This window comes from Aulonocara stuartgranti (assembly GCF_965226115.1).
Source record: "Aulonocara stuartgranti genome assembly, chromosome: 6".
Lineage (NCBI taxonomy): Eukaryota > Metazoa > Chordata > Actinopteri > Cichliformes > Cichlidae > Aulonocara > Aulonocara stuartgranti.
In genome coordinates this window covers 14,984,915-15,011,189 of record NC_138944.1, presented here as the reverse complement: position 1 = coordinate 15,011,189, position 26,275 = coordinate 14,984,915, and the positions used below count along the sequence as shown (strand labels likewise).

Below are 26,275 nucleotides of genomic sequence, written 5' to 3'. Positions count from 1 at the left end.
TGTGTGATGTTCAATGAGGTTTAGTCCCTGAAAGCCTTTGGTTGTTTTTCCAGTACTGCTGTGGAAGACAACAGGTATTTATTTAAGCTGTGCATTCATTATTGATAGACAATCATATCATGTCAGGAAAAAAAAATGACAAGGAACTTAAGTGAGTCATAATTTAAAATTAGTCATTTCATTAGACAGCTCTTCATAATAAGTGGAGGATGTTAGTGAGTATGGTCAGTCAAACTGTATTTTCCATTTTCTGTTTCATTATCAACATTTATGATTTATGCACTTTGTTTGTTTTATAAAAAAAATTCCATCCGGGTTGTAAAATAGCAAATTTCTTTCTTTTTGATTCAGAGCGACTCGCAAGTCCGCGTTTTTACGTGGAGCACTTGAACACCGCGCGAGGAGGGGGCGGGGCCGTTGGCTTACCTGCGAAAAATAAAACTGGGCCGATCCCAGGTGGAGTCGACGCATCCTCGCTGATCCACGCCTGAGCAGCAGGAGCGCTTGACGGAGCGGACAGCCGGCTGAAGACGCGACGCGACGCGACGAAGAGGAGCGGAGAGGTGGTGTTCTTGTGGCCCCTCCTGAGCAGCTGCTTGTTTTGTGAAGGTGTCGAGAAGGAGGTGGTGGAGGAGGACTGCTGCAAACACGAACGCAGGAAGGCGACTCATCACACCTGCAGTGCCTGTAGCTGAAAATCAGGTGTGTCACCTCGTTTCCTGCAGGTAGAGAGATAGAAATGCTGTAGCGAAGACTTCAAAGTAAGAAATTAAGAGATAAGATATGTAATGGCTCACACCTGGGCAGGTTCTCTCGTCAGGTGAAGCGCGTGCTCCATTATCGTCTCATTGACTGCGGAATTATTTCTACAACAATTTAAAGTGACTTTTTTGTATTTGTTGGCTGAGACGCGAGCTTGCAGACGTGTTTGTGTTCTCACACCTGTGAAACCAACAATCAGAGAGCTTTACTTCGACGGGCTTTAAACATTCACAATAATTCAGAACTTTAGCCTCAAACAGCTGAATAAACTTCATGTGGGTTAAGTTTTATTTTGGTGGCCTGTATGAACTGCGTGGAAGGCTGCATGAAGTGATGACGATGACAATATGGCACAAACAAAATTTGAAGTAATTTGAGGTACCGAGAGCTCATGTTTGCCTTTTTTACAGAGTTTAATGCAGTTTTTGTCATTGTTGCACAAGATGAGTTGTTTGACTTCCTTCATGTAACAAACTGCACACACCCAGCTGCTATGTCTGTCTGCAGGGCACAAAATTGGAGAGCAGACACCAAAGAGGACAAAGAGCAGTGCAGCAGCACATGAAATTTTTTTTTTTTAAATTGTATGAAGGGCATATCTTGCAAAAACCGGTTGCTGATCATAATCAATTCTTCCTCTTTTGTAATTAAACTTCACTGTGACCACAAAATCAGCCAAGGTCCTGCAGAAAAAAACGCCATCTCACCCTCAGTGTCAGTCAGCTCTCTGCCTGTTACACAAAGTGAAATGCAAAACATCTTCGGCTTAAAGTTGACTTTTCTGTTTTAACCTGTTTTTCACTCGTCCATCTACATCTTCCAGCCACGATCGTTTCACATATCAAACATCTTGTGACTGCAGTCACATTTTTAACAATTCTCAACAACATCTCCTCCTCAGTCTGTCACCCCACCGGCCTCGTATCACCAGCCAGGCTTCAGACGACAGGACTCGTGTTCTGTGTTAGGTAAGAGCCACAGAAGCCCGGATAAAGCCGGGATTGACTTGCGGCCAAGAACAAAAGAGAGCAGGCGAGTGGAGGAGATGCTGAAAACGTGATGAAGAACACTAGAGAGGTGGATTAAACGGGCCCTTGCAGACAATAGGAGAGCATGTGCTGTGTTTGAGGGTGGATCTGTTTCCAGATGTGGTCAAGCTTCATCCCGACCTCAGCGGAGGTTCACCAGGACACGGCTTACGATAGCTAATGTTTGGATTTTAATTATAAAAGGAACAGAGAATACTGAAGTAGCTCATTTTGTTATTTTGTTCCACCGTGTCAAAATGTGCAAAGGCACTGTGTGCAACTTCCTGAGGAAGTTGGCCTGTTGGTGGCTTCATCAAAAAAGCCGCATGCATGTGAATCTAAGAAGTTTAGAATAAAAGACTTTAGCCGTCATAGCTTAGCTTCACGCACACGACGCTCTGCAGGATTTCAGTCCTGAATTAAAGCAGAGGAAATGTCAGTGTGTTCCTCTTCCTCCCCCACTTATCTTCAAGACTTTGAGCACATAATGAACTTAGGAGAGACACAGATGACACCTTGTCCACTGATCCCTTTTATCCCTCAGTCTAAGCGCACTCGCACACTCTATCTGTGCCTTTATCTCTGCACAAAAACAAACACACACACCGCTCTGCTGTTTTTTGCATCATCCACCCTCTGATCCAAGAGACGTCGGCTCCTCTGAGTCTCAGCATCGAGGGTGTGCAGGCTGCGCTCATGATGAACGCTCTTACAGCCCAACTTATCATTTCAGGATCATTCGATAAAACCGACCTGCATTTATATCCTTAATCGGTGAAGGATGGTGTTGATGTGTGGAAAACTTTATCTTCTACCTACAGTATCTACACTGAGTCTGATGTTTTGAGTTCTTTCCCGACCTCTCTGCTTGGAGTTCAGTCATTTCTGGCCTGCGTGATGCAGCTGAAACATTGGTTTTCTAATGTTTGATTTTTCTAATATGACTTCAGGAAGGGGAAATGTTCCACTAGCTTAAGTCATCTAAAGGCTTTGAACATCAGGGGTGAACTGGTTCCAAATAGTTTGATCTATGAGAAGCTTATCATCTCCTTTTATCAGTGCTGGTTTGTCTCTTTTGTGCAACAAAGTGGAGTTGTTGCACGCTTCAGTCACAGACGTGCCTTTTTCTTGACAGAAAATGAAACGGTTGTTTAGTGGGCATGACTCAAAGCTCTAAGCTGTAAGTAAAAGATTATATGTTCATCTGAACAAACTCTTTTAATGGGGGGGAAAAACTGGCTGTCAATAACTTTAATTTGCATTCACCATGTGCAAATTTTCTTGGCAAGGTCACATCCAGTTGATTATTTATTTAGGTTTTTAATGTCTTTCAGGGCATTTCTTTTTCTTTCTGCAGCCCCGAGTACTTCTCCAGGGTGTGGCTGGGGAATAATCACATTTCTCCACCTGTCCAGACTTGCTCTGACATTCCTTTCTACCACTCTGAGTGCAAAAGCGTCCGTCCACAGACCTCCGTCAGGCTTTCTACATATAGGCTCTACACAGAGCAGCATAGCTGCACATTTATCACCTGTGCTGGAACAGAGGGTCACGGATGATGAGCAGGAGTCGGGAATTTGTGGAATTCTGTGTAATGAGTTGGTGAGGAAGGAATGCGGGCCTGATGGGGAACAAAAGATGGACAGGTAGAAAAATAAAAGCAGTCGTAGAACAGAGCACAGCTGAAAAGAGATTAATCATTTTGTCTGACTGCGATGAGCCTCAGGTCAATAATGTGAGCCTGACATTAGTATCTGGGTTGATTGGCTGTCCCAGCTCTGGTTTAAAGTTAAAGGTGGTTGCAGGAAAAGAGGCTACATGGTCATAATGACACTGCGGGGAACAGCTGCAGAGCAGATGTCCAAACCTGTGGTGCAGTTCTCATCATCTTCAAAAAGAACACAAACGCACACACATAAGATGAGGTAGCACAGTCCTCAGTATTGGTGGTCTGATCTGAATCATTAATCTGAATATTTTTATTTACTCAGAGTTCTCATTTGTGTCTTTAATTCAGTTACAACACAAAAGAGACAACAGGAAGGATGACGTGCAACAAAGCTGCCACTGTGAACACACTGCGTTCAGTGTCGTAAGCCTGCCTTTATGTAGAAATCTTTCAATGAATCAAACGTGCACAGTCACTTCGATGGTCTTAAATCTTGCACAACAATAAATGGAGTTTTTTGTACAGGCTGTGTAGATGACTTGGACTCATGAGTCATCTGCATTTTAAATTGTATTTTTGCCTCGACTGTGGTTTTGAGGTTGGTAAACTCTGCAGAGTCTCTGGGAGCTTGTGATTCGAGACTCAAGAGTTTGTTCGCTGTACCTGCAAGAAATTCTGTCAAAATAATCCAGCGCATCATATCTCTAGCCCTTAATCTCTCAGAAACGGCTGCTGTAAAGTAATGTGCGTACCCCTCTGTAAGGAGGTATTTTTAATTCTCACAGAAAGTTATTTTTTTAATTTATTTTTTGCCCCAATAATTTCAGTGCTCTTGTCTGTAAAATGTGAAAGATCAGACTGTCACAGTGTTTTGATATTTGTTAAAATCCTCTTGTTCTGTTTGTTTTGTTTTTTAAAAGCTACCATGACTGATGCAGACAAGTTCCTGTATGGGGACCGCAGTGCGCTGACCGACCCTCTGGCTCAGGCCGACTGGGCCACCAAGAAGCTGGTGTGGGTCCCCAGTGAGAAGATGGGTTTTGAGGCCGGCTCCATCAAAGAGGAGAAGGGAGACGAGTGCATGGTGGAGCTGACGGACTCTGGCAAGAAGGTGAAACTGAAGAATCAACAAGCCTGTGTTGCAGTGTGTACTTTTTACTGTCCCAGCCTTGTTCAGCAAGCCTGACTCTGCTTCTGTTAATCTCAGGTAAAATTCAACAAGGATGACATTCAGAAGATGAACCCACCCAAATTCAACAAGGTGGAGGACATGGCGGAGCTCACCTGCCTGAACGAGGCCTCTGTGCTGCACAACCTCAAGGAGAGATACTACTCCGGGCTCATCTATGTGAGTGGGCAGGGATCTGTTTTTGTTGCATTTTAATGTCGCCGATCTTCCTGAAATCGATGTTGCTGCTGCTCCTCGTCGACTGATTGGTCTCGTGTTGTCTCTCGCGCAGACGTACTCCGGCCTTTTCTGCGTTGTGATCAACCCGTACAAACACCTGCCCATCTACAGCGAGGAGATCGTGAACATGTACAAGGGCAAGAAGAGGCACGAGATGCCCCCTCACATCTACGCCATCACAGACACGGCCTACAGGAGCATGATGCAGGGTAAGGCAGCTGTAAAATTAGTTTTAAACGCGTCCATACTCCATCAGGTCAATGATGTACCGTACAAAGATGTAATTAGAAATTTATTGGCATGCTTAAGGAAAAAATGTTTAAAATGTCACACACTTCACCTTAGTTTCTGATCTGGAGTCTCATCTTTCTCTTTTACAGATCGTGAAGATCAGTCCATCCTCTGCACGCAAGTCTTTCTCTTTTTTTGTTCATTTTTTTTTTATGTTTTTGCAAAAACAAATTACAATCATTGCATCATCCCCCCCCCCCCTTTGTTTGCGCTACTTTTTTTTTCTTTTTCTTTTTTTTCTTCCTTGTAGCGGAAAGTTTGACATCATGCATTATATCCAGTGCCTAATATTTAGTCTAGGAGTTTCATTTTCAGAGCAAAACTTTAAGCTTTTTTTTTTTTCTTTTTTTTTTTTTTTTTTAAATTTGATGTCTCAGTTTTTAGAAGTGTGTCCTCCTTCATGCTAACACTGTAGTAAAGCTTAAGGAGGTCTTCCATTAGACACTTGACTAAATTATTTGATTGTTCTAGACTCCAAAGGCCATAAAAACACTGTCATTACCTCAGTTGATGGTGCACCTGTCAAGACTTCGTGAAATAAAACAAAGCACATGACACACAGAAGCAGAGCGTGGAAAAGTCCACCCCACAGTCACTGGGGTTTGTGGGCATTAGTTTATTCACAGCTGTCTTAAAGTCTGAAGCAAACACCACCACACCGGGTTTGGTATCTGTATGAGGTGTGTAGTGGTATGTCATGTTGGAGTCTTCATCAATGTGATGCTGACAAGACAAAGAACACTGCATGTTCAGATGTAACTTTGCAACAGATGTTATTTTCTCCTGGCAGACCTTCCACACAGCCGTATTTGTTCAGTCTTTTTCTAACTATACTGTTGTGAACTTTAATATTTCAAGTGGTGCGCGGTCTGACTTTGGAGTGGCTCTCCTGGGAAGATTGTCAGTTTTGAATGCTTTGTTTGGAAATGACCGTATAACCCCACGCTGACAGGCAGCAGCATCTGATTCTCTAAAATCGCTGCTGATGTCTTTCCTCGTCGTCACCACAATGACTCGCATCTGAATGCGTCAGACCTGCAAACCCTCGAAACTTCTGCTTTTACAGAGGCGCTCAACACTCGCTGATGATCGGTCAATAAAGTGCATTTAAATAGCGGCACCTGGCTGCTACTTACAATCTTAATTCCTGTACAAGCAGCAAAGGTGTGCTTTAGTTTTTCACACACTGCTTCTGCATTTTGGCTTAGTTTTTATTAAATAAATGTCTTATGCCTTAAGGTTATGCTGATATAAATCCATAGACTTCCATCTTATATCACTTTAACCTCAAACTGCATCAGTATTTACTTAAATTTCTGCAAATTGATATTTTTCTGTCTTGTTGTTGCTTTTACGTCAGTTATCAGTTCTAAATTAATCATAATGCATGTGTGTAAATCTCTCTGCTGCAGTGGGGAGTCAGGAGCAGGAAAAACAGAAAACACCAAGAAAGTCATTCAGTATCTTGCTCATGTCGCCTCATCCTTCAAGTCCAAAAAAGACCAGGTTAGTAAATCATCGTCGCTTCCTTTTGCACAAACGTTGAATTACCTGGTCCTCCCTCCCCTCTTCTGACATCAAGTATCAGTAGATTTCCTTGTTAGTCCATCTGTTTAACGTGATTTACTCGAGGAAGCTGTGTGCGACCGCATTCCTATTTCAGGCCTCGACGTGCCCGCCTCACCTCTGCGGCGGCTCCAGCTGAAGCAGAACGCAGATGTGTTTGTGCACGTGTGTGTTCATGTACTACTCATGTTAAATGTAGGTTATTCAGCAGGACCGGACACGAGCTGCTTAATTAATCATTTCTTGAGTCACCAGGTGACAGCAGGTTTCCTCTGCAGTCATGTAATACTTGCACTGAAGATGGCATCAAATATGTTCAACTTTCTTTTCTTTTTTTTCTACTTTTTCTCCAGGGCTCTGCTGTGTTGTCACATGTGAGTTCATTTATGACCTCCATAAATGTCCACTTAAGTTTTCTCTACTAACCAATTTTGTTTTCTTCACATTGAAGAAAATGCATTCAAGATTACACAAAACTAACCATTATAATGGCTTCAAAGGAGCAGCTTGGGGAAATGTGCTTTCTGGCTGAGGAAAGACCATTTGTATCTTCATTAAGATCAAGCAGTTAGCTTTGGAAAAAGACTTAAAGCATGTGGAAACTGCAAACCCACAAAACATGTTATTTCATCTTAGTTTCAGCTGTATAACAACACAATTTTACCAAGCAGGAATGCACAAAACTTCCCATTTAAAAACAGCACTTTCCATATTTTGTATTTATAGTTGGCTGTGTACAGGGTGTAAAATGATAAGATTAAGATTAGTAACTTCCAATCGAGGCCACTCTGATGGTTTCAACTGAATATTATTTTACAAATTTGAGTTTTATTGATTACATTTTTAATTAACCAGATGTTTATGATCAACAACTCAGCAATTTGTTCCAAAAACTTAAAGCAAATTTTAAAAAACCTAATCCACAAAGGCCAATAACTTTTTCTTTTCGCTCCTTCCAGTGCTGCACTTTCTCACTGATTCTCGTTATATTTGGGTTCAGTTTTTGCCTAATGATAAAGACGGCTACACTGCAAAAATAAAAATTTCATTCACATTAAAGAATCTGTTGTGGTTTGAGGAAATAAAGGGAAACGAGACAAACATTTCCCACTCCACCCAGCAGCAGTTTTTTTTTTTTGTTTTTTTTTGTTTTTTTTTTAAAAAAAACTCTCTGTTTGCTCAGTTGCTGCGATTTGTCATTGTTGTGTGACTGTATACAGATTGTTGGAATCTACCTGCATTTCCTTTTGGGGTTTTTGACTAACCTGCATGTGTGCTGCTTGTGATCCCTTGTTTGTGCATGCATGGACAGAAAATCTTACAGGGATTTTGTGCTTGAGCGGGCTTGCTGTGCAGTGGGAATGTGTGCTGGCATGTGCAGGAGTGTGTGTAATAATGCCTTTTCCTGAGGGTGTTGTTTTAATTGTGCAGACACAATTGTTTATAATAAAGTAAATAAGTTGCTGCACACTTGTTTTCCACTCGCTAGCCACAGAGCTGCAGGAAAAGTGGTCTAAACTTGCGCTTGCTTAACCAGCGTCCATCTGAGTGTCACATTAAACCACTAAATCCAACTGTGTTGTGGCTCCGACTTCTCTCTGTCAGGGGGAACTGGAGAAGCAGCTGCTGCAAGCAAACCCGATCCTGGAGGCCTTTGGCAACGCAAAGACTGTAAAGAATGACAACTCCTCAAGATTTGTAAGAGCTGCTCTTTTTCTATTTTCTTTAAATTTTCAAAACAAGCTTTGAAAAGGGTTCAAACAGCAAAAGCTACCAACTTTTTCTGCCTAGCATGTGTGACGCAACAACACTTGACACTTAGGATGAATGCAAAAGTGCTTGAAATGAAGGCATCCGGACTTCTGTCTGTAGTTCTTAAAGATGTTTCTCCTCTGATCCAGGAGGTCTTTTCAGTTTTTAAAAACTGATGGAGAGTCACAGATAATTAACGCAAGTTAGATACCAAGTCCTGAGAGTTGCCGATCCACCCACCCTGTAAACATTCAAGTCATTAAGGGTCACATGAGCCAAGGTGTGAGTGGGGAAGAGATTTCAAGACTCCGTCGTAGATCTGAGAGCTGCTGTTCAGTGATGCTCATTCACAGTGGACCTAGATGGCCTCATTCACTCCTTTGAAACAGTGTAATGTGTGAACGTCGTTCATTTCAAGCACTTAAACTACTGCAACCCGGATGACCGGGAAATCAGTAGACACAACCAGGGTTTTTAAATCTTTTCAGTCATAAACTCAGGACACATTTTGGGAGAATCACATTGACATTTAAGAGTCACGTTTTGTTTTTTTTTTTGTTTTTTTTAAATGTGGTGCACATCAGTTTTTTTTTTTTTTTTTTTTTTAAAGTTTTATTGTCACATGTGCAGTAAAGACACTTATTTCTGTCCGATAAAATTATTCCCTCCAAAACACCAAATCCCCAAATAAACATGCATAACCAAAACAAATAATTTAAAAAAAACCCTCCAATAGTGTAGTTTTCTTTTTGTTTTGTTTTTTGTAGTTGTATTTCTTAAATAGTACTTACAATAGAAATATCAACTTTGAAAGAATCTGAGCTACAAAAGGTTATCTACATGTTTATACAACTACCAGGAAATGGTCCACCTTGGATCTCACACTGGTGAAAGATGCTGCCTGAGTAGAAGTTCCTGCTGTTTGGTCCAAATGTGTTGATTATTTTCAGACAAAGTTTATAAAAGTTTGGTGAAAATTGACTTAATGTCTTTTTGTGGTGGATTTATAAAAAAATCTTTTTCAGGGAAAATTCATCAGGATCAACTTTGATGTCAATGGTTACATCGTTGGAGCCAACATTGAAACTTGTATCCTTTTAAAACTTGATTTCTTCTGGCCTAATCTGAAAAGAAGAGCTAATGTTCCCGTGAACTCTTACACCTCTTTCCCAGGGGCGGCATTGACGGTGAGCCAAGCGGGGCACTGACCACCCTCACAAATGTAAAAATTCTGGAGGCGTTTCTGCTCTTTGCCAAACCTTGCACCTGTTAAGTTCTGATTTATGCATCATTAAAAGTAGTCTGGACATTTGGCCTTCCTGTAAGAAAAGGACTGAAGTTCAGATAAAGTGATGAATAAAATCTGAGGGCTTCAAAGGTGCCAAACAGATTAAATTAATCACTTTACCATGAACTGTTTTTTTCTTATAGATGATGCTGTGCTGCTGCTCTTCCTTTTGATGTTTTGTCCTTGATTGAATTGTCAGATCTTTTGGAGAAGTCTCGAGCTGTGAGACAAGCTAAAGACGAGAGGGGCTTCCACATCTTCTACTACATGCTGACGGGAGCTGGGGAGAAGCTGCGCTGTGAGCACTGAAACCCTTTTCTCTGAATGTAATGAGAGGCTGCACAGAGCCAAGTCACTGTGCCAGCCCTGCCAGCTGCATGTGCTTTAAATTTTTAATCACTGCAATCTATGAAGAACTCATAGTAATGCATCAGAAATGGCCGACTTGGGCCGCGATGATGGAGCTTCACTTTTTCTTCACTCCGTCGTTACAGCCACTGCGACTGCAGAGCTCTGTTTGCGGTTGAGCCAATGCAAGGCCCAAATCTTCAGCTTTACAGAAATAAAATGAAGAGTACTTGGTGAATAAATCTGTCTCTCCTTCTCGTTATTATCCAGCGGAGTTGTGTTTGGAGGATTACAGCAAGTACCGTTTCCTGTCCAACGGACATGTGACCATTCCTGGACAGCAGGACAAAGACCTGTACGCCGAAACCATGGAGGCCTTTAACATCATGAGCATCCCAGATGAAGAAATAACTGGTACTTATAATTTTGTTTATTTTAACTATCGGTGATTTTAATAATGCTTTTTAAGGTTTTCCACACACGTCTTACCTGGTGGTGGTGTTGTGGGTTTTTTTGTTTTGTTTCTCAAGTCTCACATTTTTAGGCATTTATTTTAAATTCCAAAGAAATGCTATTTTATGTTTAAATAAGATGGGTGACAAGTTCAAGAAAAGACTTTAATGCATGTGATTTGGTGTGACATCACCATGATGCTGTTGCACAAACTTGGGAAAGGCTAGAAAAGCTTTGGGAAGTTGGGTTAAGTCGTGTATAGAGTAGACATACTACTTATACAACTCAAGGTTAATTTTAGTCTGAACAACCTTACACCGTGGACTCCTACACCATTCAGTTGTTGCGGGCTGGGTCGACCTGATGTGTCTCGGGAGGTGGACGTCAGGTTATGTGTAAGGTTACAGCGCAGGGTTTAAAAATTGCGTTCTAGTTATGCCTTTGATTTCCCAGATAAGTCCGAATATCTTTTGGGTGTTTTTAATTTGCGAGGTGACCAGACATGCTGACATTGACTTTTGTTTCTTGGTCAGGCCTGTTGAAGCTGGTGTCTGCCGTGCTGCAGTTGGGGAACATGACTTTCAAAAAGGAGCGCAACTCTGACCAGGCCTCCTTGCCCGATGACACCGGTATACGCATTTACACACACCATCATCGTCTTGTCCTCTATGCGTGCCTTCAGCTGCATGCCATTTCATTCACGCATCAACCTTTGCATGCTCCAATATGATACCCATGTTTCACCCCCAGCTGCTCAGAAAGTGTGCCACCTACTCGGCATCAATGTGACCGACTTCACACGAGCCATCTTGTCTCCAAGAATCAAGGTCTGAAAATCTGTGATTGTTGTCGTGTCATGTCATTTTAGGAACACATTTCATCCACATGTGTCCTGTTCCTTTCTCCAGGTTGGTAGGGACTATGTGCAGAAGGCCCAGACTCAGGAGCAGGCCGAGTTTGCAGTCGAGGCTCTGGCCAAAGCCTCCTACGAGAGGATGTTCCGCTGGCTGGTCATGAGAATCAATAAGGCCTTGGATAAGACCAAGAGGCAGGGAGCCTCTTTCATTGGTATCTTGGATATCGCTGGGTTTGAGATCTTTGAGGTACATTTAGACTTAAATATTGTCTGTTTGATTTTGCATCCTGCAGAGAGAGGAGAGGGAAAGTTCAATCAAAATAATACAAGCACATGAGTTTAAATACCAGGGATCCACCAGCCGAAACAAGGGACAATCAACTTCTGTAACATGATAGCAGTGAGAGTGAAAGGGAAGGTTTACAAGTTGAAGATGCTCAGATTTTCATCGGGGGTGAGCAGAACAGTCAAGATTACAAATGAGTTCGTCAGAGAGGGAGAGCCCAGGCTGAGTGGTTTGGACACAGAGATGAGGGATGGTGAATATACTGGACAAAAGGATGTTAAAGATGGAGCAGCCAGGTAGGAGAAAAGGAGGAGGACCACACAAAAGCTTCATGGATGTAGGGAGGGACATGCAGAGGGTTGGGAGTAGGAGAGGATCTGCAGTGGTGAGCCTTAAAGGGAGCAGCCGAAAGATTTAACTTGTGTATATACTTCTATACTACACCAGGTTTAGCAATTCAAACTGTGTAACCTCATGATTTTTCAGCATAAATATTATAAATGTAAATTATTTAAAAAATAATCAGTTTATTTCTACAAGGGAAAAATGTTTTATTTTCCATTTACTGAAACGACTCTGTCCTTTGTGGGTTTTTTTCTTTTTTTCCTTTTTCCCCCTGCAGCTGAACTCGTTTGAGCAGCTCTGCATCAACTACACCAACGAGAAGCTGCAGCAGCTCTTCAACCACACCATGTTCATCCTGGAGCAGGAGGAGTACCAGAGGGAGGGCATCGAGTGGAGCTTCATAGACTTCGGCCTCGACCTGCAGCCCTGCATCGACCTCATTGAAAAACCTGTATGTTAGCTTATAGTTGTCATTCCTCCTCCGGCAGTAACTGTCTTAACCTGGAGCGACGCCTCTGATTAATTACGTGTGTTCTGCAGAAATTTCCGCTTACGTGCTTCACAGCAAACAGTTGTGCAATAATTGTGGCATGGAAACCAAACTTCATGATTAAGTGGATTCCTCTGAGGTGTGTGTGTGTGTTTGTGTGTGTTACAGGCCAGTCCTCCTGGTATCCTGGCCCTGCTGGATGAAGAGTGCTGGTTCCCCAAAGCCACTGACAAGTCGTTTGTGGAGAAGGTGTCTCAGGAGCAGGGCTCACACCCCAAGTTCCAGAAACCCAAAAAACTCAAGGATGATGCAGATTTCTGCATCATTCACTATGCTGGAAAGGTCAGATGTGAAATCATTTTAATTTAGTCTTAATTAGTATTAATTTTAATAAATAAATGATACACAACAACATTTTTAGTAGTAGTAACTGAAATCTTATAAATTCTGTTCCTGAACCTGTAAATAAGCCTTGAAATCACTGTTGCTGTATTATCTCACAAGTATACAAACTACTTTGGGAGTGATGTATTATAAGTTTACTTTGTCCATGTATTTCCGGCTCCTTACTACTTTGCTATTCTTAAATGATGAGTGTAATTTTCAGATACTCTAACGCTGTATTTGAGTCAGATGACGGTCACTTTGATGTTTCTTCCAGTTTTTGAAAGGGAGTTTTTCCTTCCCACCGTCGCAGAGTGTTTTCTCGTAGATCATCTGATTATTTGGCTTTTTTTTTTTTTTTTTTTTTTCCTGTTGCAACACAAAGCACCTTTAGGCAACTGTAACTTGGGGATTTATAAATAAAACGGAAAAATATTAAGGTCACAACTTGAGTAATGTACTTTCTACGTGCCACTAGATGGCAGCAAAATGACAGCCCACACAGCATTCATCCATCAGTGTATTTTCTGAACCGCTTATCCAGTTCAGGGTCGTGGAATACAAAAACACGTTTACCAGGTGCATGATTTATTCATTGCAGCAAAGCATCAGGTTCTATATAAAATGGGGCATTTGAAGCACAAACTTAAAAATAAGGCCGAGGTTGCTGATCATCCTGTGTTTTACATCCGTCTCCTGCAGGTGGACTACAAGGCAAACGCATGGCTGATGAAGAACATGGATCCTCTGAATGAGTGTGTGGCCACTTTGCTCAACCAGTCTACAGACAAGTTTACCTCTGACTTGTGGAGAGATGGTAGGTCATGTGACTGACTTTATCTGTGTATCCAGGAGGCCCAGTTCTTTGAGTGTGAGGCATAAAAATTTAGATTCACTAGTGTCAGCACCATTAAGAGCCAAGTCACACAATGATCAACACAGCTGAACTCAGTTGTGCTCTGTGCATCTTAACAGTGGATCGTATCGTCGGCCTGGATAAGGTGGCAGGAATGTCGGACTCTGCGCAGGGTGCGTTCAAAACTCGAAAGGGTATGTTCCGCACCGTGGGTCAGCTTTACAAGGAGCAGCTGACTAACCTCATGACCACCCTTAGAAACACCAACCCCAATTTTGTCCGCTGCATCATCCCGAACCACGAGAAGAAGGTACTGAATAAACAAACTGATGCCACACTCGATGAATTTCACAGCACTGCAGGTGCAGATAGACTGTTGCATCAGTCACGTGTCGTGATTAAAACTGATCATGTGCATCTGCCAACTTGAGCCTGTTTATCTGAACCGTGAAACTGACAGCATTTCTAGGATTAATAGACGGAACACATGAATCCATCTTTTCAATCGTTTCTTCCTCCAGGCTGGGAAACTGGAAGCTCACCTGGTTCTGGACCAGCTCAGATGTAACGGAGTCTTGGAGGGGATTCGGATCTGCAGACAGGGCTTCCCCAACCGCATCGTCTTCCAGGAGTTCAGACAGAGGTAGGTTTTGTTTTTTACAAAAAAAACAAACCCAAAACAGCAGATTGTGGTTTTTTTTTTTTTTTTTTTTTTTTTTTTTTCTGTCATCTTTTTTTAAAAAATTTTTTTTATACATTTATATAAGAGGTTTAGGCTCATTTTTTCCCACTGCTAAATAAACTCTCCCATGAGGGCATTTCATACAAGAATGATGGGCTGTTATTTAAATTGTATTCATTCTTTAAATGCTGTAAATGTTGATATCCTAATTAAACCACCTCAGTGTCTAAGTAGAACAACAGCAGTCCGAATGCTAAATAATCTCCAAATTATTTTCTCATTAACTTGAGGCAACAACTTGATTTTTATTTATTTAATGTGCAATTGGGGAAAATATCTCCCCTTTAGGAAATGGTTATATTAATTTATCTTGCAGTGCAAAAACTAAAAATGTAAACTAGAGCAAACCACACATCTGGTCAAATCTACATACAAATCCTTATTCTTATTTTTCCTGCAAATAAACAAACTGAACCAGTCTCACAACATACGTAGGTCACAAACTTGAAAATAAATGATCTACATTCGATTTTAATCAGAAGTGTTCAGGATGTCCCATTTAGTTCTGCACACTCAACACGTCAAGTACACAACACTTTGTTGTGTACACTTTATTTTGGGGGGGGGTTTCCAAACAGGAAAGGACAGAAAAAACAGCCTATTTGTTCCATTACATGGATTTGATTTTACAGATTAGTTTTGACCCTGAAAGTGTCAGCCTTTTTATCTGCTAATTGATTTAATGGTGATCTTCTCTCCCAGGTATGAAATCCTCACTCCTACCGCTATTCCAAAGGGATTTATGGACGGCAAGCAAGCCTGTGTGCTCATGGTAAGAACAACACAATCAATAGATCAGCTGTAGAAGCTTTCAATTTATCATAAGAGCAAGAGGACTCATCACAAGTCTTGTTTTGTTTCACTGAAACACTTCCCTGTTCTGCTTGTCAGATCAAAGCCCTGGAGCTCGACTCAAACCTGTTCCGCATCGGTCAGAGCAAAGTGTTCTTCAGGGCTGGAGTCCTGGCCCACCTGGAGGAGGAGAGGGACATAAAGATCACTGATGTGATCATCAGCTTCCAGGCCTGGTGCAGAGGATATGTGGCCCGCAAGTATGAGACATCAGCTATTTTATTTTATTTCAGCTAGCACCTTTGCACATGGGCAACATTGGAGCATGCTGTGATTTCTTACTCAGTTCTCATAATCTGGTCTGCAGGGTAATCTTTATTTGTTATTCTAATTATAGAGCGTTCACCAAGAGGCAGCAGCAGCTGACAGCCATGAGGGTTATCCAGCGAAACTGTGCCGCCTATCTCAAACTAAGGAACTGGCAGTGGTGGAGACTTTTCACCAAGGTAACAGACGAATATTGGGTTTTGTTTTTTTGTTGTGTTTTTTTTTTTTTTTTTTTCATGGGTGGGGTTAGAGATATGACTTGGGACAAACGTAAGCAGACCAGATTGATTGGTTTCAAGGCCACTCCTTGTGTGACAAATGACATTAATTATTTTAGAAAACTTAAAGTTTAATTTAATTAGTTAATTAGTTTTAAGAGTTTACCTGAACTTGCCAAACTGTCTCCAATCAGGTTTTGTTATTTTAGTGTTGGTATGTTCACTCTTTTTGCTTTCAGTTTCTCTTGAGTGCCATTTAACCACTTTTTTTTTTTCCCTTCTCCCCTCCTCCAGGTGAAGCCTCTGCTGCAGGTGAGTCGGCAGGAGGAGGAGATGCTGGCCAAGGAAGAGGAGCTGATTAAGGTGAAGGAGAAACAAGAGAAGGCTGAGGAGCTGATCAAAGAATATGAGGCCAAGCAGCAACAGGTAAGAATCACATATTAACCTTTTTGATCAGTTAAATTTTCTCTTGTGTGAATGTGACAAAGTTTAAACTGAGAACATAAAAAAAATTCATAACACACATGTCACAATGAGAAGTCTTCTGAAGCTTGGAGATTTAACCTTTGTTCTCCTCTGGTAGCTGAATGCAGAGAAATCGGCTCTTCAAGAGCAGCTTCAGGCTGAGACGGACCTCTGTGCCGAGGCTGAGGAGGTGCGATCCCGTCTGACCATCAAGAAGCAGGAGCTGGAGGAAATCCTCCACGACATGGAGTCTCGCCTGGAGGAAGAGGAGGAGAGGGTCGTTCAGATGCAAAATGAGAGAAAAAAGATGCAGCAGAACATCACGGTCTGTAACGTCCTGGCGACGGGCTTTAAGAGAAATCAAAATGTTCTTTTGGAAAGGTTATTAATATCATTTATTTGTATTTATTGGTTCATACAGGAGCTTGAACAGCAGCTGGATGAGGAGGAAGCAGCCAGGCAGAAGCTCCAGCTGGAGAAAGTGACTACAGATGCCAAGCTGAAGAAACTCGAGGAGGGCATGATGGTGCTGGATGACCAGAACAACAAGCTTAACAAGGTGTTGTACATCATGCTAACATCCCCATACTGATGATTTCACAATACAAAGAATATTTCTTTAACCCTGAAATATTCCAGCAGAATAACAACAATTTAAATGTTCATATGTTTTATACATTTTTACCTCAGGAGAAAAAACTGCTGGAGGAGAGGGTTTCAGAGTTCACCACAAACCTTGCTGAGGAGGAAGAGAAGTCCAAAAGCTTGCAGAAACTCAAGAATAAACATGAAGCCATGATCACAGATTTGGAGGGCAAGTGTTTATCATTGAGGTTGTTTTTGAATCTACTGTGAGTCGATTGCAGTTTTTCCTACTTTATTTTTTTTCTTCTTAATGCAGAACGTCTGAGAAAAGAGGAGAAGGTGCGCCAGGAGTTGGAGAAGAACCGACGTAAACTTGAGGGAGACTCGACTGAGCTCCATGACCAGATTGCAGACCTGCAGGCCCAGATTGCTGAACTCAGAGCTCAGCTGGCCAAAAAAGAGGAGGAACTCCTGGCTGCACTTGCTAGGTTAGTCCAATACTTACTTCATTTAGGGTAGGGTTACCCTAACCCTAACTAACAAAAGGAAGACTGGCTTTGTTTTATTAACTCTTTCTGCCTAACTGCCAGGATTGAGGAAGAATCTGCAGCCAAGAACACGGCCCAGAAGAAGATAAGAGAGCTTGAGGCCCAGATCTCAGAGCTCCAGGAGGACCTGGAGATGGAGAGGCAGGCACGGTCCAAGTCTGAGAAACAACGGCGAGACCTCGGAGAGGAGCTGGAGGCACTCAAGACTGAGCTGGAGGACACTTTGGATACCACTGCAGCACAGCAGGAGCTGAGGTGACAGTCAGGCTTGCATAGATGTGACCCAACAATTTATTGGAAAATGAGATGACCGATTCCTTTCAAGTTCTGGACCTTAAGTCTGTTTATGTTTACTTGAACAATACAAGTCTGTATGTTAGGAGATTCAAGACTAAGATAGCCCTTCATCAGTTACTGAATGTAAACGAACTGTTTGAGATTTGTGCTTCTGGTCATTTATTTCCTCCTCCTGTCCATGCAGGAGCAAGCGTGAAAGTGAGGTTGCCCAGCTGAAGAAGACACTCGAGGATGAGGCCAAGGCTCATGAGCAGCAGATGGCCGATATGAGGCAAAAACACAGTCAGGCATTCGATGAGCTCAACGAACAGCTGGAGCAGGCCAAAAAGGTTATTTAAAAACTGGTCAGAAGATGGAGGTGTCAGCAGTCATCTTAAAAAAAAAATAAAAAAATAAAAATGATGTTTGTTGCTCCTGCAGAACAAAGCATCAGTGGAGAAAACAAAGCATGCCCTGGAGAGCGAGTTGAATGAGCTGCAGATCGAGCTGAAGACTCTGACTCAAGGTAAGGGGGACTCGGAAAACCGTCGCAAGAAGGCCGAAACCCAGGTTCAAGAACTGCAGGTCAAACATGGAGAAAGTGAGCGCCAGCGGAAGGAGCTCGCCGACAAGATAACAAAGATGCAGGTATGACTAGTCATCTGGCAGGGGTGATTTAAGGGGTAGAAGGTTGATTTAACTGCTTGTACAGGAGGAGGATGTAGCTGCAAGTGAATTGTTATTTAATGGACTTCTTTTTTTTTTTTTTTTCTTTTTTTCCTCCTTCTTTCATCATATCTAGTCAGAGTTGGACAATGCAAACAGCCTTTTGAGTGCAGCAGAGGGCAAGAACATCAAATCCAGCAAGGACCTTTCTTCAGTGGAGTCTCAGCTGCAGGATGCACAGGTGAAAATGCCAAAATTCATTATTACTTCTAATGAAAAGGGTTTATTTTTTTTTAGTTTATATGCTATAAAACTTGGCTACACATATTATATTCAAGGACAAATGCAGAAATAATAATTTCATGTTACTTTTTTGTATAAAGAAAAAGATTTTTAATAAAAGTAATTCAGGGTGGACATCACTGGTCGAAGTCCTGAGCAAACCAGTAATAAGTTATTGTACTTTTTGGATTATATTGTTCTATTTCCTTCACTGAACAGGAGCTGCTTCAAGAGGAGACTCGTCAGAAGCTCTCCCTCTCCACACGCCTGAGGCAGCTGGAGGAGGAGCAGAACAGCCTGCGGGAGATGCTGGAGGAGGGGGAGGAAAACAAGAAGAACGTGGAGAAGCAGGTTTCCACTCTGCAGACCCAGGTCGGTCCACAATGCAATACAACACAGCAGCCAATAGAGATCTTCTCCTCTGCTGTAACCTTGATTCAGTTACCACAGATCAAGAACGTCTACAAATGTTTCTTTTTCCCCTGCCTCAGTTGGCGGACATGAAGAAGAAGCTGGAACACGAGGCCTCGTCGTTCGAGGGGGCCGAGGAGAACCGCAAGAAAATCCAGCGGGAGTTGGAGAGCATGACACTGCAGCTGGAGGAAAAGACGGCAGCATATGACAAACTGGACAAGACAAAAACCCGTTTACAGCAGGAGCTGGATGACCTCATGGTGGACCAGGACCATCTGAGGCAGATCGTGTCCAACCTGGAGAAAAAGCAGAAAAAGTTTGATCAGGTATCAAAGGGCCATAAGAGCAGACTGTTTCCTACTGTCCTAGTGAGATGTGATTAGTGGTTATATTTCTTTCTTTAATATGCATATAAAGTCAGATTGTTGTTGTGTATGAAGGATTGTTTGCTCAACACAGTAACGGAGAAAGTAAAGAACCGAGACGTTGACAAAAAGTCATGTACCTCTCACACATAATCGATTTTAAAATATTACGGGTGTGGTAGAGTAACCTGATTTCTCAGCCACTTGAGTTGAAGAAGAAAGTGGATCTTTTGCTTCACAAATGAAGCATTTTATTTCTGCTGTTCTTCTCCTGTTAGATGCTGGCAGAGGAAAAAAGTATTTCTACTCGGTACGCTGAGGAACGCGACAAGGCTGAGGCTGAAGCCAGAGAGAAGGAGACACGAGCACTGAATCTGGCTCGTGAGCTGGAGACCATGACGACCCTGAAGGACGAGTTGGACCGAACCAACAAACAGTTCAAAGCTGAGATGGAAGACTTGGTCTCGTCCAAAGACGACGTCGGCAAGAATGTAAGACTGTGCCGGCGTCCTTTACTTGTCTCAGCAGAAGTTGGTCATGAGCAACACTTTACTCAAAATCTGTTTATCAATGCAAACTGCTCACCTTCAGGTTCATGACCTGGAGAAATCCAAGCGTGCCATGGAGCAGCAGCTGGAGGAGATGAAAATCCAGCTGGAGGAGCTCGAGGATGAGCTGCAGCTCACAGAAGATGCCAAGCTACGTCTGGAGGTCAACCTGCAGGCCATGAAGACCCAGTTTGAGCGAGACCTGCAGGCCAGAGACGAGCAGGGAGAAGAGAGGAGGAAGCAGCTTGTTAAACAGGTTCCACAGAGAATTTACAAACATATTATGGCAAGCAGAGGAATCTTTACAAGAAAGCACCACACAGGGATTGAGCTCGCTGTTTGACCCCCAAGCTGGTAGGGGGAGCTCCTTATTAAACACTTGCTTGTGCTACACAAAACAGCTTAACCGAACTCACTTATGGTACTGCATCTAAACAGCAGCACATGTCCCAAGGCATGATGGGAGAACGCTCTTAGCTCCCCCAACACGTCACAAAATAATTACTTTCCAGATATATAATATTTGGCTGTGCCATGATTTCTTTCTTACCCGTTTTAACCTCGAAGGTGCGAGAGATGGAGGTTGAGCTGGAGGATGAGCGCAGGCAGCGCGCTCTAGCCCTCTCATCTAAGAAGAAACTGGAGACGGACCTGGCCGACCTCGAAGCCCAGATCGATGCTGCCAACAAGGGACGCGATGACGCCCTCAAACAGCTGAAAAAACTCCAGGTAAAATATGCAAGCATGCATCCATAAACACAACACAGAATGTAATACAGAGACTTGTCACTCTAAAATTAGACTATTATACACTTACAGATGCCATAAAACCAATTACCACCCATTGTCATAGTTTTTAATTTTTTGTAAAATGAGCTGACAGCCTGTATTTAAAGGTTCACCTTAAATACATTTCATGTCCACACTCCAGGCCCAAATGAAAGATATAATGAGAGAGCTGGATGAGCTTCGTTTGTCCAGAGATGAAGCTGTCAATGAAGCCAAAGAGAGTGAGAAGAAGCTCAAGACCTTGGAGGCGTCTATGCTGCACTCCCAGGAGGTATGGAGATGAAATGGCGATTACAGAGTGATGTAACTGTGTGAGAAAATTAGCCAACATAACTGATATTTAAGAGCTAGACGCTTCTTGCAAAGCTTCCTCAGTGATGACTTTATGTATCCCAGTCTGCTTTTCTGGAGTCAGAACTCTAGAATGGGTCTTCATTTAATGCAAATGATGACTCTGAGAACATTTTCAATGTGTTGCAATCTTACTGTTTACATGTAACTCTGTAGTATGTTTCACTTGTGCCTAATATTTCCTCCAGGAACTGTCCGCTGCAGAAAAACTCAAGAGACAGGCTCAGACCGAGAGGGATGAGCTCCAGGATGAGCTGAACGGCAACAACACCAAGATGTATGAATGAAATACTGGCGCGTGTGTGTGTGTGTGTGTGTGTGTGTGTGTGATCACGAATGGTAAAATTAAATATGGAAACTCAGATTTCAGGAACAACTTTGAATCTTACTTATGCCTGCACAGGCTACAAGTTTCTCTCGGGACACTATCACATTAAGCGTCACCTTCTCTCTTCCTCATTTGTTTGCAGTTCTCAGCTGACTGATGAGAAGCGAAGGCTGGAGGCTCGTATAGCCGAGCTCGAAGGGGAACTCGAGGAGGAACAGCTCAACACTGAAATGGTCAATGATCGCCTGAGGAGAAGCACACAGCAGGTAGACACCTGTTGATTGTTAACATCTTATTTTATAAGTAGGGCAAATATTTAATGTTAAGTGTTTCTATTGGTCATCAGTTATCACAGAAATAAAGTGAACACTTTAGTTGAGTAGGTTTAAGAATACATAAAACCGGTTTAAAAAAAAAAAAGGGGGGGGGTTGCCTTTCATGAGTCTGCCACAATATCAATCATCAGAATACTTTATTAATCCCGAAGAAAATTATGTGGGTTACAGTTGCTCCAAGATGGTAACAGTGACAGACTAAACTATTTAAACAATTCAATATGTTAAGAACAGCACTAATATATACAAATCACTTAATTATAAACATCAAGAATTTACAGAGGTGATTATAAATAAATATCAAGAATATTAGAGGCAGAATGTATGACATTTGACTCTAACCTGTGAACTTTGTCATTTGCTACTTTACTGTAGAGTGTGTGCCAAAAGGGTGTAACTATTGCAGTGTGTTAGATGGAGGAGTCTTACAGGGAGATGGCTACAGGCAGGAATGATGTCCTGTGTCGTTCAGTGGGGCTTTTTGTAATCTCAGTCTCTCGCTGAACGTGCTCCTGTGATTAGCCAGCGCGTCATAGAGTGGGTGGGAGGTATTCAGCATTGTCTTATCTTGGACAACATCCGCCTCTCAGACACCACCCCGAGGGAGTCCAGCTCCATCCCTATAATATTACTGGCCTTTTTGGTCACTTTATTGAGTCTGTTGGCATCTGTGACCCTCAACCTGCTCCCCCAGCATGGAACAGCATTGACCACAGCTGACTCGTAAAAAATCCGGAGCATTTCCAACAGATGTTGAAGGACCTCAGCCGCCCCAAAAAATAAAGATGCTGGCCTTTCCTGTAAAGTGCAGTGGTGTTTTTAACCCAGTCCAGTTTATTGTCTATGTATACTCAAAGGTATTTTTAGTTCTCCACAATGTCCACAGACTGAGACCCAACATGAACAGTTTATGAAAGACTCCACAACATTCACGAAACTCCAGCGTTTACCTCAACATTTTAAAACCTGCCTAACCTGGTTGGTAATTTTGCAGTTGTTGTGAAAAGTTGGTTGTTATGCAAGTTTATTCATCTGTAAAGTGTTTAGAAAAACTGAGTTTGAATTGTTGAATTGCATCTAACTTTAACTATGAAGGCACTGGATTGGTTACAGAATATGGCATGTGGTTATCAGCAGTACGGTAACTCTCCTGTGTGTCTGACACAAGGTCGATCAGCTGACCTCAGACGTGAGCACAGAGCGCAGCAACTCCCAGCAGCTGGAGGGCGCTCGCTCACAGCTGGATCGCCAGAACAAGGAGCTGAAACTGAAGCTGCAGGAGCTTGAAGGAACCATCAAGTCCAAGTACAAGTTCACCATCACCAGCCTAGAGGCCAAGATTGCCCAGTTGGAAGAACAGCTCGACACAGAGTCAAAGTGAGGGGCGATGAAATGGACCGTTTGTTTTATATACTGCATTGGCTTTCCTACTGCAACATATCTCTCGTTTACTGCAGGGAGCGTCAGCAGGCCTCCAGGCTGACGAGACGCACAGAGAAGAAGCTGAAAGAGGTGCTGGTACAGATTGAAGACGAGAGGCGCAACATGGATCAGTACAAAGATCAGGTTAACCCAATCACGCTTTACTTGTAATTTCAAAGTTATTCAAGGACTAAGACATCCTGATATTTAAGCCTGATTCCTTGCTAATGTGCTTGTTCCCACACTGACTGTTCTCCGCAGGCTGAAAAGGCAAATAGCCGAATGCGTCAGCTGAAACGTCAGCTAGAGGAATCGGAGGAGGAGTTGACAAGAGCCAATGCCTACCGCAGGAAGCTGCAGAGGGAGCTGGATGATGCAACTGAGTCAGCAGACTCGATGAACCGTGAGGTCTCCTCTCTGAAGAGCAAGCTTAGGTAGTGGCATTTGTCGGGGAACTCATGTTTTTTGTTTTGTTTTGTTTTTTACATGAAAATTCTTTTGTTTCCAAAAAGGAAATTTGTTTTATATTCCATGTTGCCGACAGTACAGACATTATAATGACCACGTGCATTCAAAGCACAAAATCTACATTGATTGTAGGCATGGCTGCTGCACTAACTCGATGTCCACCATCCTGTAGGCTGCTATTAAGAACCTTGAAACTTTAAACTTGCAATATGCAGAGTGTCAGAACAAGTCCAGGATATGAGATGTGTAAAACAAAATTCTCCTGGACTGTTTAAAACAAATGGTTAGTAATGACAGTGTGTTCGGGTTAACAGCTGAGCAGCGCTCGCCCCATTGAGGCGACATTTGACGACCTTGCTGAACACTTAATGATGAGTTTTGACGCCTCAGTATAGATTAGTAAAAAGGCCCATTAGAATAGTTTCCTAGGTTTTACAAGGGTAGCTGAATAGGCAGAGACCACCCTCACTAACTTCTGATGCAAACCCAGTTGTGTTCTGCAAGTCCTGAAATATGACACAGACCGCTCAGTTCTTTAAGGGGTAAAGAATTAAAAGCCGTCAAAAGCAGCTGAATTTACAGAATGTCATTTAAAGGAAGCCTGCTACGTTATGCATTATGGGAAAGTGTACAATTGAGGATTTTCTTAAAGCTTGAGGCAATCAGGACTAAAGTACAAAGTGAAGGATGCCCAAAATCCAAAAGTGCTACACTTGTGTTTTAATGGTTTTTCCTTTTTCTTAAGGCGTGGAGACGTGTCTCACACTCTGCGACATAACCTGAATCGTATTGGGGACAGCGACGATGATAGCGGACTCCCGAGTGAATCATCTGAACGTGCAGCTGAGTGAAAAGCAGGACGAGAAGCCAGGAGGGAAATTCGGACCACAAAAATAATGCATATAAATGTAACCTTGCATCCCCTCCCTCCCCTCATCCTGCTTTAAGTGTAATGCATTTCTATTTGGCCAAATCTTACTCATGTCAGCAAATGTTTTCTATGAAAGCTTTACATAAACTTTCTTAGTCTATTTTTCTACTTAACGTGTATGTCATGACACATATCACTGTTTAAACAAACCTTCCAGTTTATCTGAGATGGAGGTTGATGTGTTGATTTAAATGGGGGGGGGGGAGAAAAAAACGTTGTCACTTTGTGCTAGTTTTGGACACTCTGGGAGTTTTTGTGCTTCACACTGTGCTGGTGTCAGTATAACGTTGGTACTGTATGCCCTTCCTCACTCTGTTAATACCTCAGCCAGATTGCACAATCCCAACTCAAACACGACTGAAATGTTCAGATCTTTAAGTGGAATGCAGTAATATAGGTGGTTAGCCCCCACGCACTGGCTTTATACTTTACTGGTGTTGGGTCATCATGTATTGGATCTGTCTCCTGTTTTGTGCTATGCTTTGCAGCTGAAATGGTTTCTATTGGCACATTAGTTTCTACCTGCTGAACTTGCCCTATTTTAGGTAAATACCTGCCACTGTATTAATCAAGAAATTACAGGACACCGATGCCAATATTGTAAGGCTGTTCTACATTTTATAAAATGCCTTAAATGAAATAAATGGAGAATAAATGCATCTGAATCTTGTGTCTTGTGAGATTATTCACTTTGAGCTGTAGTTGATTCAGAGTTGGCCTTTGGGCTGCTTTCTGTAATCATGTGTCCACTTTATAATGACTGAAAGGTTCTGTGGGACAAGCTGCAGATTATAAAACTTGAAATCTTGGGGTTTCCAAATTGTTCCCTCTTTGTTATGGTGTGTGTGTGTTGTGGTTTTGTTTTGTTTTTTCTGGGCAAAATGTTGTGCAACTTCATGTTGGGTACTCAAAGTACCCAAAGGAGCAGTTGCAAAGCTTCAGGGAAGACGTTATTTTGGCCAACCATGCTCACGTTTCACTGTTGTGGCCTTCAGCACAAAATCAGACGTGCACAGCTATGTTGCTGTGGTGACCCCTTGTGAAAACGGAGGCTGCCAAAAGTAGTTTACTTTCATTTAAACTTGCCACAAGTGGTTTGATCAATGATAATTTTGTAATAATGCTTCTTGGTAATACATGTTATGCTATTGGAAATCCTTTGTCAAATATATCTCGACCATGGCTCGTCTCAACACGTCACTACCTTTTTCTCTAAACAGCTCAATCAGAGCTGTCCCTCTGGTATACTCAGCAAGTGGTGATTATTCTAAACCTATAATGAAAGAAAATATCAAATAAACCTTGTTGATGTTGCAATGTTCATCTTCTGTGGAACAGCAGCGCCATCTTGAGGCTATTGTCAGAAATACAGAAACTTACATTTTACAGTGCATGCATGTCCTGGTTTGTGCTCTAAAATAAAAACTAGGAGATATTCAAATTATCTATGTTTAAATAATTCTAATATTTAAACATTTAAGTTTAAAATCGGCAAACTGTTTTTATACGTAAAGGATACGTTCTGCTATAGCAAAACGGCCGAAATACAATTATAGCCAAATAAAAGTGACTGTGACAGAAATAGATAAATGATAAATCACTGTAAGCAGATAAACTCAATTATGTAGAAAAAGTCAAATA

The 26,275-nt window shown here is 42.2% G+C and overlaps 1 protein-coding gene across 3 annotated transcripts; it reads left to right on the top strand.

Moving 5' to 3' along the window:
- Positions 1-421: 421 nt before the first annotated feature.
- On the top strand, positions 422-25,299 carry LOC309709370 (myosin-9-like; the record flags this gene model as incomplete). Of its 3 annotated transcripts, XM_082537960.1 has the most annotated exons (43): positions 423-702; positions 4,380-4,570; positions 4,667-4,807; positions 4,920-5,076; positions 5,248-5,275; positions 6,571-6,664; positions 7,078-7,098; positions 8,330-8,422; positions 9,502-9,565; positions 9,964-10,062; positions 10,383-10,526; positions 11,099-11,194; positions 11,316-11,392; positions 11,474-11,668; positions 12,330-12,503; positions 12,711-12,884; positions 13,629-13,743; positions 13,902-14,092; positions 14,304-14,425; positions 15,227-15,296; positions 15,416-15,576; positions 15,714-15,822; positions 16,156-16,287; positions 16,445-16,651; positions 16,748-16,885; positions 17,017-17,140; positions 17,228-17,399; positions 17,502-17,714; positions 17,941-18,085; positions 18,177-18,383; positions 18,538-18,642; positions 18,903-19,055; positions 19,175-19,423; positions 19,741-19,953; positions 20,054-20,266; positions 20,578-20,739; positions 20,942-21,070; positions 21,339-21,427; positions 21,621-21,744; positions 22,982-23,190; positions 23,271-23,379; positions 23,497-23,669; positions 24,449-25,299. In XM_082537960.1, the coding sequence occupies exons 2-43, from the start codon at positions 4,385-4,387 to the stop codon at positions 24,552-24,554; spliced, it is 5,883 nt and encodes a 1,960-aa protein (XP_082394086.1). In that variant the 5' UTR covers positions 423-702; positions 4,380-4,384. The 3 variants fall into 3 exon arrangements, with proteins under 3 accessions (XP_082394088.1, XP_082394086.1, XP_082394087.1); XM_082537961.1 differs by lacking the exon at positions 7,078-7,098; XM_082537962.1 differs by lacking the exons at positions 7,078-7,098; positions 24,449-25,299 and having other exon boundaries at positions 422-702; positions 23,497-23,673.
- Positions 25,300-26,275: the final 976 nt, after the last annotated feature.